Source organism: Rhizophagus irregularis, chromosome 3, assembly GCF_026210795.1.
Source record: "Rhizophagus irregularis chromosome 3, complete sequence".
In the NCBI taxonomy this organism is placed as follows: domain Eukaryota; kingdom Fungi; phylum Glomeromycota; class Glomeromycetes; order Glomerales; family Glomeraceae; genus Rhizophagus; species Rhizophagus irregularis.
The window spans coordinates 2,146,130-2,164,210 of NC_089431.1; the positions used below are offsets into that span (position 1 = coordinate 2,146,130).

At 33.9% G+C, this 18,081-nt stretch overlaps 2 protein-coding genes across 2 annotated transcripts; both read right to left on the reverse strand.

Moving 5' to 3' along the window:
- Positions 1-8,293: 8,293 nt before the first annotated feature.
- On the reverse strand, positions 8,294-9,010 carry OCT59_020529 (uncharacterized protein; the record flags this gene model as incomplete). The annotated part of the gene is made up of 2 exons (XM_066149249.1): positions 8,294-8,394; positions 8,449-9,010. 2 exons carry the CDS (start codon positions 9,008-9,010, stop codon positions 8,294-8,296), a joined length of 663 nt encoding a protein of 220 aa, XP_065990176.1.
- A 1,971-nt stretch (positions 9,011-10,981) lies between these two features.
- OCT59_020530 (uncharacterized protein) lies at positions 10,982-11,732 on the reverse strand (the record flags this gene model as incomplete). The annotated part of the gene is made up of 2 exons (XM_066149250.1): positions 10,982-11,467; positions 11,577-11,732. The coding sequence occupies 2 exons, from the start codon at positions 11,730-11,732 to the stop codon at positions 10,982-10,984; spliced, it is 642 nt and encodes a 213-aa protein (XP_065990177.1).
- Positions 11,733-18,081: the final 6,349 nt, after the last annotated feature.

Genomic DNA, 18,081 nt, shown 5'->3' on the forward strand with positions numbered 1-18,081 from the left:
TTTGTTGCATAGGTAGACGACGTTTTTTGCACATAAAAAGGTGCATTAGGTCTTCCATGCGATCGATACAAGAACGGCAAGTTAATTCGTCCATGTATAAGTCTGGTCGAGTCCGCTTAAGCTTTTCCAATGTGGGAAAGTCGTCCAAGAAAAGTTTGAATTTAAAGGTTAAGTGTCTTGAAGCATGCTCAAGAGTAAAAGATGCATCATGAGAAGGCTTGAAATTCAAGGTAAACCAAGTAAGTTCCCAGTCGACAATGTAATCTATATTAGATAATAATAAAGAAATAAAGTGAAATCGCGTTAAATTTAACAAATCACGCATTAACTGCGTTTGATAATACTGTTTAAGAAGGTGTCGTGGATTAGATTCACAAACGGTGTCATTGTCGTAAGTCAATACGAAATCATGGGCAGAGGCAAGGTCCATTCCAGAAATCAAAATACTGGATGATGCGGTATGGGCAGTATTGGCCAGGGAGTCAGCAAAATCGTTCAAATAATTGCCAGAATGAGCTTTAACTTTAACAGGAAGAACTGTCAAATTCTTGGTAAGGATAGTTCGTTCAATAATGGCCCAAAGCTCAAAATTTGTTGTTTTGTAGTAAAGACGGCTGTTTGAGTAGACATAGGAAGAGCAACTTCGAAGGCCATCAATGGCAGTTTGCGAGTCAGTATAAATAGTAACTTCTGAGTCGCGAGGAGAAATGGTTAAAACTGCGTAAATAGCGGCAGCTTCAGCACGAGAAGAAGAAGGATTATCTCGAATGATGCCATGTGCATAAGTAGCAATGGAATTAGGAAAACCAGCATCAGGTACGATTTGCATCCAAGACCAGCCCATAGAAACATTAGGAGTGCCTAGATTAATAAGAGACCCATCAGTGAAAAAGATATAACGTGAGTCTGAAGACACAACCAACGGCGAATTTGCGAAAACAGCAGCAGCTGAGGATTCAATAGTGATGAGAGGAGCGGAAACTTCAACAATATCATCAGGAGGAGAGTCAAAATCAAAATCCAATCGACTGTAATAAAGACGGACACCATCTTCGATATCAGCCCAGGTAAAAGGAGAGGATACTGCAGAAGTATTACGTCTAATGCGCTCATTGATGGTGGGCAGAATAAGCGAATGTTGTAGAGAAACCGTAGGCGTACAAAGGGTTAAATCAGCATTCCGTTTTTTGGAAGGAGGCAAAGGAATATGAGCAGCACAACCAGGGCAAGGAGAGAGTCTAATAAGATCACCAGGCGAAGATTCACAATCAGGAGAGACCCAGTGAACAATAGAACAAGTACCACGACTTGCTTGAACTAAAAGTTGTTTGCCAAAGATGGGAGAACCGTAGTCGTCTAACGTGACAATCCAATTTTTCGTAGTGGTAGGAGAGGACAGGCAAGGAGTCAATTCATAAAATGAAGAGTCAATCGTAGGCGTAGTAATGAACTGGCTCAGCAAACGATTGTTGGTGTCAGGAATGGTAGTAGCTTGCTGGATATCTTTATACCAATAAGGGATACAGCCAGGGCCACGTCGTCCAACCAAATTGTCATAGTAGGCTTTCCAAGAAATTAAATGAGTCCCTTGGAGAGTAACAAGCTGAGATAGATAAAACAAATGCCGTTTTCGCAAAATAGGGAAATAGGCTTTAAACGCTTTAGGTGTCATGCATTCAAATAAGGGAACGCGTCCATCCATCAAAGTCAGGTTCGGAAGCTTCGAAAGTTGAGTATGAAGCAAACGAAAAGGAGTAGAGGATAAGAGAGCAATAGTGCATGCGATATAATCTTTCTTAAAAGAAAAAAGAGAAGACCATATAGACCAATCCTTAATTAAAAGGGGAGAAATAGGAATTAAAAAATTAAATTGAATCAAACTCAATCTATAAATAAAAAGAGATTGAATAAAAGAAAAGGAAGAATTAGCCATTAAAAATAAATTAGTAATATGACATTGTCGTTGATGAGCAAATAAATTTATCAAGCCCAAGGCTTGAGATAAAAATAAAATGGGATTTGGTAAAGAGCGAGAAAAATTTGCTTTGTGCTTTACAACAGATCGTATACTTCTCGTTATTAGGTGGCAGTCAGATTCAGACAAGTGAGTAACTTGCATCCGGTATTCAAGTTTCGGTATAAGGACAGCATTATGTAAATAAACAACTTGTTTGGATGAGAGCTTTGCAGGGCGGATGGTTGCAGCGAAGGAGCAGCATTCACGTTTGAGTTGTTTCTTGACAAAATTCCGGGAGCTTTTAATGTTAAACCAAACACCTAAAAAACGAAAAGAAGTTGTCATAGAAATTGGGGTAATGGTAATGGAAGGAACACTATTTAATGAGGATAAATCTAAATTAAAAGTAATAGGAGATAAAGTGGAATTCGAAGTCAAAGGCAACGAATTAGTAATTAACACATATTTGTTATGATTGGCAGAAGTGTTATTAATTTGATAGAATTCTTCTGTAATGGATAACATAAATTCCATGCCAGTCTTCGACGAGGAAATAAGAGTAGAGTCATCCATAAATACTAAATTATTAATCTTCAAATCGGAAGAAGGATTGGGAGAATCAATTAAGGATGGTGTAGAAAGAACATAAGGGTCCATCATTTCATGCTTCAAGACAGTAAGTAAGGGATCAATATAAATAACCCATAAGAGAGGAGAAATAACTTCGCCTTGGTCAATACCAATGCGAACCCTATAAGCAGGCGTGGATCCATGAGCAGTGAAAACGCTATTAATGCGTTTTGTGAAAAGGGAAAGAATAAACTTAATAGCAGAAGCTGGAAGACGTATTCGTTCTAAAGCGAAACGTAACATTGTCAAATCAACCGAGTCAAAAGCTTTAGAAATGTCTTGAGAGAGAATCCAAAGTGGGTTTTTGTTGACATCAGCATCATGGATAATAGATTCTAGAGTAATAATAGGGTCACGGCAAGAACCACCAGGAAGACCAGCGAAGTTACCACCTTTAAGAACATCATGTGTAGCCATAATAGTAGAAAGGCGATTATAAAAGAGTTTGACAAGAGATTTTCTAATCACTTCAAGTAAAGTAATAGGACGAGTATTTTTCAATTGACATTTCCATTCGTGAGGTTTGGGAATGGGAAAAACCATTGCCTGTCGCCATAAGTCAGGAATATCAGCTTTGGAAAGGCAAGCTTGAATTAAAATAAGGAGTAGAGCCGAGGAACAAGATCCAAGGTGTTTGAGCATTTCATAAGTGATCATGGAAGGACCTGAGGCTTTACCGTTAGGAGTAGAAGAAACGGTAGTTAACCATTCGTCAAGGGTAGGGGGATTCATCAAAGAATCATAGATGGAGGAGGGCACATCATCCATAGGTTGGTAAACAGAAGACCATCTATCAGGTAATGTATCTACAGATACAGGAGGAGTGGATTTTATAGGTACAAAGTTTTGGAAATGGTTAACAACAGCATCGTCTATATCCTTGGGAGCAGTTAATAACTGAGGGTGAGTGGGATGATCAACAAAGACACGATCCAAAGTGATACGGCGGCGGGTGCGAGAAAGCGCTGAATCAATGAAAGAGGAAAGGTCAGTTTCAAAATTATTGTTCCTATCGTCCAAATGAGCACGAATGGAGGAATCTTGGAATTCTTTTTCTTGAAGTAGATGGAATCCCCGTAAGGATTTTGAAATATCGGATAAATCATCAAGAAGTGACTTGAAATCATCTTGTCGACATGATGAGAGAGAAGAGGGCAAAGTAGGAACGAAAGTAAATACTTTCTTATATAATTGCAAAATGTTTTGAAGTCTGATTAAATGAATAGACCACTTATGTTCATGAGCGGCAGAATAAGTTAAAGGATATTTGCGCAATAAACGTATTGAATGCATAAGGCGATTTAAAAACCGATAATGTTGGGTTAAAATTTCCAGATCTTTAGGAACCTTAGGAGTATAATTATTGCCAACAGTGGAAGAAGGTAGTGTAGCGTTGGCAGCTTTAAGAATTCGTGATTGGAGATATTCGCACATTTGATTGATATGCCAGGAGGAAAAGGTTGAAGGTGAGACGTCACATAAAGCATCAGCTTTATCAGCAAATTCCGTCCATTGAATTTCAGTTACAGAATCAAATTTGAAGACGCGACGGGTTCGGCGCTTAAGTTGTCGAGCGCGAGCCAATTTGGTAGAGGCAAAAAGTAAAGACATATCATAGTATGTTATGACGGGGTTATGATCAGATGTGCAAACATCTTGAGCATTAAAAATGCAAGCAGTAAGAGCAAATCCTTTGAGAAGAGGGCAGGACCATACATAATCAACTCGAGTAATGTGGTCATTGTGATGAAAGGTACCTAAGGAGTCGGAAAGATTAATAGGAGTATAGTCTTCATATCCGTGAGAGAGGAGATGAAAAAATAATCGGTGAATTTGTTTTGAAGCAACTTGAGGTTGATTGAAGTAAATAGGGTAATATTTGTCTAAATGCATATTAAAATCGCCACAAACAGCATGGTAAAAGCCAGCATGTTTAGTAAGGGTAAGTTGTTGAATGAGCAAATCAATAGTATCAGTGCGCAGAACACTTTCAGCAGGGGGAGGGATATAAATAACAAATATACGCAATTTAATATTGCCTTTGAAATATAAATCAACAGAAAGTAACCGTGAAGAATAGGATTTAAAATCTTGAACATGTGAAGCAAGGGAATTTTCTATAAAAAGAGAAACACCACCAGAAGAGAGAATTTGTTTAGAAGTATCCAAATTAGAAGAGAACACAGTATAATTAGAAATACGTTTGGATAAAAACTTCATTTGTTTAGGGTGAAGATGGGTATCCACGATACCACCAAAGGAAATATGTTTTAAGGAAAAGAAAGTAGAAATTTCTTCTAATTTAGTCTGACCATACATTTTAAGGCCATTAACATTAAAGGAAGAAATATTAAATGAATTGGGGATAGGGGAAGTGTTACTGGAAGAGGAAAATAACGATTCATGCGAAAAAATTTCAGTAACATTGTCAGGGTTGGGAGGGTTTCGTACAAAGGTATCATAATTAAAATTATTGTCCGACATTAAAACACAATGATATAAACAGTCGGGGAGTTAAAATTTGAAGAAAGAAATTAATTGGAAGAAGCCGAATCAGCTTGTTCCAGGGGAGCGCCACCAAGGGAGCCAATGAATTGCTTGATATGACCAGTAAGTTGGTCCAATTTACTTTCAATAGCGACACGACTATTTTTGAGATCATTAATTTCTTCTTGTGTGGAGGAGATGGGAGTAAAAGGAGGAGCATTTGGAGAAAGGTGAGAAGAAGGAGGTGATGTGTCAGGAACAACAGTGAATGTAGGCGAAGGTCGCATTAAAATACTTTTGGGAGGCAGCGAAGATTTAGCGGAAGACAGAATATTAAGAGGAACATGAGTTACAGGGGCATCTTCTTGCATGAGGTCCGGTTCAGGTTCATCGGGTATAGGGAGTGGATCAAGGCCAAGGTGTGATTCAATACGAGTCATCCGTTGGTCAGCAAGTTCAAGAGCGGAGATGCGTTTGTGAAAGTTAGCAACTTCACATTGTAATTCTCGTAAAAGGTTTAGAATGTTGTTAGCATCATCAGGAGATAATGCAGAGTTAGGAGTTTGTCGGGGTAAGGGACGTGCTGTAGAACGAGAGGAGGAGGAAAGGAGACAGATCGTTCTTTACTATTATGGCGGGCACGTTGAGAAGTATTGGGAGGGGGTTTGTTATGATTACTATTAACATCATTAGTGCGGTCATGGGAAGCGTTATTGGCTCGTCCAGAATTGGAAGCAGATCGATCTTTAGATTTGGAGCGAGATCGAGAGCGAGAGCGTGCATTGGCAATATTAGAATTGGAGCGAGGTTGATTAACATTGAATCGTTCTTTGAGTTTTGCAACAGGGTCGCGAGTGCGGCTTCTACCTCTGGTTTGTTTGAGTGGGCAAAAATTAGGAGCACAACCTAGTTTGCCACATCTGTGACAAAGTTTATTAGTATTATCGGGGGAGGACCAGAAAAGCACTTTGCCTTGGAAGCTAACAGTCTGTTCCATAGCAGCATCCATGGTTTCTTGGGAGTTGAAGGTGACATAGGCCCATCTTTTGGGTTTGTAGGAATTTAAAGAAAGAGGAACATTGACAGCTTTTGCACCAAGATCGCGTGTAAGAGGAGCCAAGTTGATATCCTTAACATTGGGAGGAAGTTGAGTGAGGGTGGCAACGTATTGACGGCGCGCAGCCTTTTGATCCACAGTATAGAAACATGGAGTAATTCGGAGACAGGTGGAGAAACAGTAAACAGCCCATTGGTCGGTAAAACGAGCAATTGAATCGGCGTGATCATACACAATACGGGCTTGCTGGACTTTAGCATTAGGCCTGGAGAAGAGGCGACAAGAGGTAATATTACCAAATTTTTTGAAATAGGCCATGAGGTTGTCCTTTTTGATAAAGAAAGGGATATCGGTAACTTGGATAGCCCGGAGATCTTCATTGGATCGGAGTTGGCGAGGGTCATGGGCATGAAAAATCAAGTCAGGGAACTCAGGATGAGAGGAACCAACGCACAGTTCGCGTGCTTCAGCGGTATGGAAGTGGATAACGAGGCGTTTAGCCTCACCAGAACCTGTCATACGAGCTTTTCCAGTGAATGACTCGTACGTTTCTAAGAAAAGGTTATTCACAGCCTCAATAAGGGCTTTATTGGTAGGGAATTTCTTGAGTGATTCAGGGGCAGCATTCGGCGCAGCCGCAGCCTGAAAATCATCTCTGGTTATGGCAAAGGTCACCACTGGATCTGGGGTTTGATCGCCATCAGGAGCACCACTAGTATCCAAATTGGGCGACGCGTTAGGGGGTTGTTGCAAGTCTTTGTTTGAAGGTGCATGCATGGACGCGTCCACATTTCCAGAAGACGCGACGTGACTGGGCGCAGTTGGCGCAGCAGATTTTTTCAGGGAGGAGGCCAAAGTATTTTCGCCAGAGATATTTTGTTGAGGAGAAGAGGAAGGTCCATCTACTCCAACGTCAGCCGTCTGGTCATCGGCAACGTAGTCTTCTTCCATAGAATTTTCGGTAATCGTACGATTACGTTTCTGCTGGATAGTGTTTTCACCATCGGAGCTTGAATTATCGGAGTTGTTATTATTTTTTTGTTCTTGACGGGAAGCTTTCCTACTGTTAGGGTTATGACTTCCACGGCCTCTCTTGGCATAGTTACCAGACATAGTAGAGGGCTTTGAGTTGGGAATATATAAAATATAAAATATTTATTAGTAGCTAGTATTATTTTTTTAAAAATAATAAAAATTATTTTCGTCGAAAATTTTCGTTATTGAAAAATTCAGGAGAGAGTTACTGGTCAAAAACTAATATATTAGGTAGCAGATATGTATCAGATATGTACCTGATATGTGTAGTATTAATGCTGAAAATCGGGTACCTGATATGTGTAAGATATGTGTAAATATATATATCGTCTATATATCATTTACATATCATATACATATCAGTACCTGATATGTATATGATATATATATTTACACATATCTTACACATATCAGGTACCCGATTTTCAGCATTAATACTACACATATCAGGTACATATCTGATTAGTTTTTGACCAGTGATACTAGGAACACAACATGATGATAAAAAATTTTTTGATTTTTGCTCACTGGCCTTGGAAGCTAAGATTGACACTAATTTTTCCAAAATATCAAAACAAATATTTGGATTCTCAGAGTCAAAAAACATTTTATTTTTGGCATCACTTTTGGATTCCTTCATCATGCACTTTAAGGAACTAATTTGGTTGCCTAGATGTAATACTACTAATGCATGGGAAAAGGCTAAAAATATTGGAAAAAAGACAAATTAAATGAATCTGAAAATATGGATCGTTATTTTAAATCCCCTCATCAACAGATCAAGCAATTAAAACAGAATAAACAACAATCAAAGAAGAATAATATAACAAATTCACAGGAAGATCAAATGGTAGAGTTTAGTGATACATCATTGGAATTGGATTCAGTACAGCTTAAAAACTTAAAAAATGAAAATCTCATATTATCAAAATGCTATATATAATTGATTTAGCAACAGTATAATTAAACTTAAATTGGAGTTATACATAAATTTACCAAATTTGAAAGGAAAAAGGGAGGGAAAAAAAAAATAATAATAATAATAATATTTATAATAATAACAACAATTTCTATAATATAATCAATAGACATAATATTAATTATTTTTATAATCAATAGATACAACACTAATTATTTTTTATTCTATATTTATTCTTATCCATATTTTGATGATTGCATCCTACTGGGTGGATATAGCTTATGATAATTTGTTTGTATGGTATATAAACTACATATCAATAAAGCATATATAAATCATTAAAAAAAAAAAAAAAAAAATTACCTAATGTTAAATTTTTTTCATATTTGGGTTCTTCTTTGATTTTATTTAAAATTATAGCAGTTTCATGATTTAAGAAAGTTGTTGATATGGTTGTTCTTTTAGGAAGACCATAAACAAAACAGAGACTTTGAACAAAATTAATAAAATAAGGATGACCAATGGTTGAAAATGGTATTCCACAGCAAATAAAAAACCGTATAAGTGCTTGATCGATTTTATCTTTTCTATCCGCAGTAAGCTCAGCTGATGAATCAGAATCTGTTTTTTGTTTTCTATTCATAGTAAATGTAGTTCCAACAGCCAGCATTTCCATATATTCTGTTTTAATATACAGTGGAACATCTTTACAATACAATGCTAAATGTGACTTCAAAATTTCTGGTTTTTCTTTAAACCAGTTTTGATTACAGTAATGACATCTAGCTTTGTAATGCTCACTACTCAATGGTTCTTTAAAATAATGATCCCAGTCATGTAATTCTTTACGAACCCTTCTAACTTCTCTAATATTTTGATTATTAAATAAATCTGTAACTCTTTCCCGAAACGAAAATTTCTGCATAATAATTTTTTTTTAAAAAAATAATCCCCTTTATTAAATTTTATTACACAAATATAAAAATGTCTGCTGAATTTTTTTCTTTTGAACAATTATTGTTTAATAATTATTATTTCAATGATATCAATAAATAAAACAATAAAATATAAAAGTATTACATGTAGTTAAAAAAATCAAAATATTAAGAAAAATGCATTATTTTTTATTAAAAAAATCTGTTTTTGATGATATGCATTTTTATGTTAAAAATACAAACGTAAAAAAATGGATCGGCCAGATAATTTAATGGATTATTTATCTATTAATCCATTAGATCAACCGGCCAAAAATGATTTGCGAAAATTGATTAAATATTATTTTATCTGGTATTCTCATGACAAATACATAAAGCTGTTATCATTAAAAAAAAATAATTAAGTTTTAACTTCAATTGATTTTCTTGTATACCTAATTGGTGTATCTTGCATTTGATAATACAATTGCCGGTTTTCATAATATAAAATATCATGAACTACAGGTTTTTTTGATTTACCCCACCCATTTTAGTTCCTCCAAAGAATAATCACACCTAAATGATTATTAAAATTAATTATATATAATTTTTATTAATCATTTGACAAATTTACCTGTTAGTGATTTTTTTTTTCAATACTTGATGTTGAAAAATATCGTAATACCATTCCTTTTTGATTCAAATATCGCATAAATTGGGGAACATGTTGAGCGAACACATGCATGTATGGGGAGACATCTGTGCACAAATACATTCCCTGTTGCTGATTAGCACTATTCATAGTACCAATAGTAGGACGACAAAAATTATGAATCCACTGTTTTGCGTCAGCTTCAAACTGGTCAATTTCCAAATCTGTTATTGATTTTGGCGAATTATTTTGTAAAGCTGATAAAATTCATGCCAAAGCTGTTCAATTTCTTGTCCTTTTGTAGATTGTCATCCAAAAAGATGTGCCACTTGAAATTCTTTCAGTATTTTTTTCTTGTCAGGACCCATAAGAGATGTCCACTCCCATTTTCCATTTTTTGTAGTAGGCAGATAGAATTCAAAATGAATGTGAAGTCTTTTCATCTGTAATTATCATTGGCTGCACATTGAAAGAGTACATCAGAAATTCGTAACATGAGATGCAACTCATCAGGGATCCAATTATTTTGATCAATTGCTTGAAAAAGCATTGTGTTTTTGCATCCTATAATAATTTTCAATTATTGTTAAAATAATTAAGTATACAATGAAAAAAAATCATATAACTATTTATTAAAAAATAACAAAAATACATTTTATATACCATGTGTATTTCTTGAATTTACCCATACTAAATCCATGTTATATCGTTGATCTTTATGGCAATCACAATATAAACAGAAATAATTGGATGTCGGTGCATTAATTCCTAAGGCTAAGACTACAAATTTCCAATCACCTGAAAAAAAAATTCAACTGGCCAAATTGTATTATTTGAAGCCTTATATCCATTTGTTTTTAATTGTTCAAGTTCTTGTGAAAATATGGCTGATACTGTAGACAAGGAATCATAAGATTCTTTTCCTATATATAAGCAAATGCTGTAATAAAAAAACTTTAAATTAATAATTAATTTATAAATCATAAATCATAAATTAAAAAATATACTAATATTACCTGTATTGATGTGTAGGATTCAAAACCATTTCACCTTCATTAATAATGCACATAGTAAGCATAACATGTTTTTGCTTGCGCCCCACATTTCTTCCATCTCCACTTATTCTTATATTAATTTTATTACCAATTTTTAATACAGGAGATGTTGAAGTAGCCAAGATTGGAACTATAATATCTAATAGAGATGTAATAGAATGGTAAGCACCATTTCCCACTTTTTCATCATCAAATTCTACTTTACTATATTTTGCTGACTCTCATCTCCATAATTATTAATAGCAATACTACAAATATTAAGGGAACAAGTATTTTCATTGATTTTGTAATTTCATTTCGCGTTTTTCAATTACATGTTCTCTTGTTAAATTAGGAATAGCTTGTGCTAATCTGTGATACCCATCACGTGAAATTAATGTTTCATCACATGCACGAACAATTGAATCTAAATATTTAATGTCATCATCAGCTGCATTATTAAAATCAAAATGTAATTCAACAATTTCACCATTAATCCTAAGTATTATTGATTCAACAGTTGTAATAATTTCTTCAGATGTAGATGTAAATCTATTTTCTTTAAGAATTTTCATAGTTTGTGCTGCAATATCTTTTCCAACCATTGAAATTTGCTTATTTTTTTGTGATCTTGATGTAAGTTCATTAAAGGGTTGTTTGCGATTAGCTGGTGTAATAGGTGATTGTTGGGCAATTGTTTCACGAAGTTGTTGCAGAAAACTTATGTCAAACCTGAAAAGTATTGTACCAAAAACACGTGAAGTAGGCTTATTGCATATTTCCTATAAATATAAAATAGCGTTACTACTTGGAAAAACATAATTCATATTTTGCGCTCTTGTTAAAAAAAAAAGAAAAATATAATTCAATTGTAAAAATTGTTAAACTTACGTTTAGAAATAAGGAACTTGCAGCCCCAGCTGATGATAAACTGTATCTTGATTCTTTTTGACCATTTTCATCCACCCGTTCAATGGTATATTTAACAGTAACTTTACGCGAAAATTGATACTGTGTTTTACATAAAACTGTTAATCCATTTAACATTGTTTCTACTTGATAATTATCTGGAATCTTATGAGCTATCCTTTTTCTTTTTTAGTATATTTCACTTTTGTAGGATATCTTCCAAGAGATATAATTTTATATGATTGTAAATAATTTTTGCCACCAAACACCCGAACAGCATGAATATGTGGATTGGAAGGGTAATTATGAAAAAATGTATGATTTGTACTACTATCATTTACTAAAATTAAATCTTCGTTTGTAGTTTCTTGTATCGGAAAAGTTATAAAATCTGGGTTTATCAATGTCATCATAATATAGGGGTTATTATAAAAAAGCAGGTTAAATTCTATTCTCTTGTAATATTTTGTGCTTATTAAATGTATTCTAAAATATAATATATTGTTATTAATATTGGCTTCATTAAGGTGAAAATGTAATTAACATAAATAGAAATTCATGAAATTTTAAATTTACTTGTTTTTCCTTTTTTAGAGTACGTTTACTTTCCTTTTTTGAGTTCACTCAAAGATGAGACTATGAATATGATCGGAGTATGATTAACTTTGGAAAAAGAGTTGTCAAAATAGAAAGAAAGAAAATTGTTAGTTGGGCCGTGTTATATTTATCATAATATGTTTTCATACTATTTTCATGTATTACAACACGTGTTGTCACGAGGATAACGTAATAATCACATACAAATAAATAAGTATTTCTCACATATCACATATGACGATATTATAGAAAAAAGTCCAATTCGCGCATATGTGGTACAAAGATAACATAACTAATTTAAATTGCAGTTTTGAAAATTCACCAGTTCTTTCTGCAATAGAACCTGTAGATACTTCAACATTATTAGTGCCACTACCTCAAAAAACTTTACTCTTCAAAGTTTGTGTTATTTTCAAGAAGTAGAATATATTCAACCTAATGAAATTATGCACCAAAATAATTCCAAAAGAAATCGATTTGGAGTTGCATTTTCTACAGCAAAAACTGCTATAAATATTGCTTTGGAAACAAAACCAATGAAGAATTAATTAAGATACTAAAAGATTTTATTGCAGCCAAATATGAAAAACAATCAGAAAGAAATGATTATACTAATAATAATTTAAAAGTGAATAATTATACAGAAGATCAATCAAGACAAGATACTAGCAATATAATTATTCCTTTACAACTTTACAACAGCACTTAATTGGGCAGATTACTAATCCTAATGTTACTAAAATACGAGTTGCTCCCTTAAAGAAAAGATTGAAGAGCACTATGGAATTATCAAAAAAATGGGTCCCAATACAAGAAAACCTAAATAATCCAAATTATCAAGTGGCAAAGAGTCAACATAGGTGTCTGTTATGCGGAAAACCTAATCATTAGTCCAAATGCTAGGGATGGGAAATATAGAGGTATTATACTATACTTCCATAGTTCTAGAAAATTATAATCGGAGAGGAGAACAACAGATATTTTTGATGTAATTCTTAATGTAATTCAAATACTAATTAAAACATTATTTGTTGTTATAAACGAGATTTATTAATGTAAATTATATAATATATATGTTATTTATTATTTTTGAAACGTAAAATATGACCAGGTAATTTTCACCCAGGGTGAGCATTAAAATTATCCTTTTCAATCATATCCTTAAAACTAGGGTTCCGATCGGTTTTGGTAATTACCGAACCAAACCAATTGGTTTTGGTATCGGAACAGTTTTGGTATTCTGATTTACCGAACTGAACCTTTCAGTAAATTTACCGATCAGTTTCAGTAATTTCAGTTTCGGTATCAGTTTTGCGATTTACTGAACCGAATTACTGAACTGATACTTTTAGTATCAGTTTCGGTAAATTTTACTGAACTGATTTACTGAACTTTTCACGTTGCGAATGTATTTTGACAGGCAATTTATTTTTATAAACGTAATTTATTTTGATAAATAATGTAATTTGTTTATGATATTAAAGCCATTTTTTATTAGTATTAAATTAAATTTTATTAAAATTTGATTAGACCTACAAAAAAAGTAAAAGAACGTTAATAAACATTTTTACATAAAGAAAAATTAAAAAATCGCTTCTCCCCTTTGAAAATACTTACCACCGGTCTCTATTTCCGGATTCCAGGCTAAAATCTACAAAAAAAAGTAGTAAAAGAACGTTAATAAACGTTCTTGCATAAATAAAATAAAAAACCCCCCATTTCCCCTTTTTAAAAATACTCACCAGTCCCTATTTGAGTTCTGGGTTGAAATCTACAAAAAAATAGAAATAAAAGAACGTTAATAAGCGTTCTTACATAAAAAAAAATTAAAAAATTGCTTCTCCCCTTTGAAAATACTTACCACCGGTCTCTATTTCCAGATTCCAGGCTAAAATCTACAGTAAAAGAATGTTAATAAACGTTCTTGCATAAATAAAATAAAAAAACCTATTTCCCCTTTTTAAAAATACTCACCAGTCCCCATTTGAATTCCGGGCTGAAATCTACAAAAAAAATAGAAATAAAAGAACGTTAATAAATGTTCTTACATAAAGAAAAATTAAAAAATCGCTTCTCCCCTTTGAAAATACTCACCACCGGTCTTTATTTCCAGATTCCAGGCTAAAATCTACAAAAAAAAGTAGTAAAAGAATGTTAATAAACGTTCTTGCATAAATAAAATAAAAAAAACCCAACTTCCCTTTTTTAAAAATACTCACCAGTTCCCATTTGAGTTCCAGGCCGAAATCTACAAAAAAATAGAAATAAAAGAACATTAATAAACGTTCTTATATAAAGAAAGATTAAAAAGTCCGCTTCCCCCCTTTGAAAATACTCACCACCGGTCTCTAGGCTGAAATCTACAAAAAAAAAGTAAAAGAATGTTAATAAATGTTCTTACATAAAGAAAAACAAAAAAATCTCCTCCTGCTTTCCCCTTTAAAAACACTTACTGATCCTCATTTTCAAGCTTCTAGGCTGAAATCTACAAAAAGGAAAAAAGTAAAAGAACGTTAATAAACGTTCTTACATAAGAAAATCCCAAAAAAACTCGCTTCCTCCTTTTAAAAATACTCACCAGTCTCCATTTTCAAGTTCCGGCCGAAATCTATAAAAAAAAGGAAGTAAAAGAATGTTAATAAACATTCTTACATAAAAAAAACAAAAAAAAATTAATTTTGGAGACACTTATCTGTCTCCATTTCCAAGAATAAAAAAAAGAATTTTTTTTTTAAAAAAAAAATTTGCCGTAATTATGTAGATCGGCCAATCAAGTGTGTGATACATTGAACAGCCGCACCCATGCAGATCGGCAATTAATTTATTTAAAAAAATGTTTCGTAACGTTTTTATGATAATTTAATAAAAGATCTTTTACTAAAATTCCTATAAAATTTTGATCACAGCAGTTTTTAATATCTAAGCATATGAGTGATGGTCAGTTAGATCCCTTTCTTATCTTTTCCCATTTCTTGTATTTTTCTTTTATGGTTGGTGGTATTGAAGATCAAAGTAAAACCTAATCCAACTGTTTCCAAGTAGCAGTGCATTTGGAATTAAAGAAAGTTCAATATTTTTTAGATTAATTTTGAGTGGTGTCATTATTAGAGTCTTCATTTATAATTATTGGGCATTTTTATTATTAAATTTATTTATTTATTTTTGTTAAAGTGCATCCAGCACTAGGAGCTTAAATCCCTTGCCACCAGACCTCATCCTTGGATAAAGAGTAGAGCTATACCTACGCCGCCTAGTCTAACCCATATGCACTGGGTAAAAATAAAGGAATCAACTACCTCTATAGCCAACGGGCATATAGAGAAAATAAAATATAAAAAATTCTGCAGCTAAGAATGCACTATATTCTAATTAATAATTAATTTACGTAATAAAGTTAAAAATCTCTGCTAAAATCTCATTGTTACCTTTATTACACCCTTACTCTTTGAGAAATTCTTTGCCTTCTTCTGAGAATTTGGGTTCATCAACTGGTTATTATTCTTAGCAGCTTTGGTCGAGGACTTCTTATCCTTTTTCTTAGGCTGATTACTATTCGAACTTTGTCCAGTACCACCAGACTTCTTGTTCGGAATATTTTTAGCCTTCAACATGTGCTGTTTCTTCAAGATAGGAACGGAGTGTTGACACCATTTCAACTCTTTATTAGTAATAAGGAAAACTTGAGGAATATCTAAGGCCTTGAGTGTGGCCTCCCAATTCTCAAAATAGCCTACAAGTTTCCTCTTTCCTTTGCTTGTTTGTATAATTTTAAACGTGCTAGCACCACACATTGTTAAAAATGTTGTTAGTTTACAGCTTAGAACTTTTCACGTTGTTTTCTTTCTCGTAAAGTCCAACTTGCGGGAAACTATCTTACAGGTATACCTTCCAGGTCAGTCATCCAGAACTTGTTAAATTGGAGAAGGGTAAATGAGTTCAAAACTATTTTGACTCTAAGAGTCTGATATTTGTATATATATACAGTCAACTCCCTCTATAGTCACTCCCGTTATAGTCACATTCTACTATATAGTCACACCAGTTGAATGTTCAAAACACTTTATTATTAAAATCTATCCTATATAGTCACAATCTATCTATAGTCACTATCACACCTATCCTCAAAAATCTTATATTAAAAAGAACCGTTTATAATCACAGTTATATAAAGAATATATTAAATAACTTGGCATCTAATAATCGTACAAAGATCTATCATAGCTTGTTAGAATCGTCTCACTGAGACGAATCGAATGGTGGTAGTTTTATCCTTTTCCTGTGCAAACAGTCTTTTGACTTTATCTTTTATTTATATTTAACTTTTGAAAATACAATTGAACAATATTACAAAAATAAGAAAATAAACTAATAAAAAATAAAAGAGTAGCTTCACGACTCATACAAGTAAAGAAATCTAAACTAAAATAATATTAAAGCAAAGAAAAACTAAACTATTACAGAATCGCATACCCCAACTTTACCCGAAGGCCAGTGTGAGTCAACTATCCAACTTCCAAAAATCCAGCCTGTTACCAGAAAGAAATCTTAAGAGGTTGAACTGTTAAGCGGCGCAGAAAATCCAAGTGCGAGATCATGATCCACCCCGAATTATAGAAGAGGATATCCAAGAAATCCAGGAATTCTGAGAAACTATCGCCAAAGAAGAGTTGTGAAATTGTGAAGAAATAGTAATAGATGAAGATTGCGAAGATGGGCCACGTAATTTGGAAGCAGCCGAGATACCTTGTGACTCTTCCCAAGCATGGAAAAAAACATTCCGACATAACCAAATTTCATTAAGAAGAGGAGAAATAGTTTTGTAGATAACAGAGAGAGGAAAATACTGCTTCAGAAATGTCGTTAAATGCGCAGTTTACAATCCTCTAGTGAGCCAAAGACAGGACGGAGAAGGGTATCGTAGTCCCAACAATCTAAAGTAGAGAATCCAGTTTGGAAAGAAATATCCAAGGACTTCAAGGACAAGAACGAAGATAAGCAGGAGTCTCTAAATTTAATAACTTCAGAACGATGTGTTAAACATGGATTGAGATCAGGTAGGATATAAAGACAAGTCCAAAGATGGTTCAAGTCTTCAGGAGCAGAGTTGCATTGCGGACAAAACCAATCCAGAGAATACAAATGAGGCATGCGTCGTTGTAAAGTAGTCAAAGTAGGCAACATATCCAAGAGAAGTTTGATACAGAAGATCCAGAATTCAGGATGACCATTTTTATGCGAAGCGAAACCTTTAATCTGCAAAAGGCAAAAATGTATACCGGCCCAGTCAAAGAGTGCAGGGGAGCTAAGTGCAGTAAATCGCGCCATAGAGCAAAATGACAAAAGAGCACGAGCATCCACTATGGAGCGTAGGAAATGACGAATATTCATGTCAATAGGCAAAGAATTAAAAGTCAATAGACATGGAGCATGACAGAACGTCAAAGGTGAAAAGGTAGGTTGTAAAGATGAATGAGCATCTTTGGCCAGAAAATCCGCTTGTATATTGTAGATGTCATCGCCATGAGCAGGGACTTTAATCAAATCGATTTTAAGATTACGATCCATAATAAGTTGTCGAATAGAAAGCCAAAGAAGATGAAGCATCAACAAAGCGTGCCCATAGCGAGATTAGCTGACTACAATCAGAACGCAAGGCTGAAGGAAAGCATGAAGGGAGGCACAAAGATGAAGAGTCAGGTATAAATTCATTATCATCAAGAGCAAGCCAAGCAGAAGTCATAGAAGGAGGAGAAGAGTCCTTAGCAGAAAAGAATGAACCATCGGTATACATGGTATGCACAGAAAGAGGTAAAGCATCATCTTCTATCCTTGTTGTGGAAGGAGAGGAAAGGGCGGAGGAAGCAGGCTATGACAATTTTGTCAAATGTAC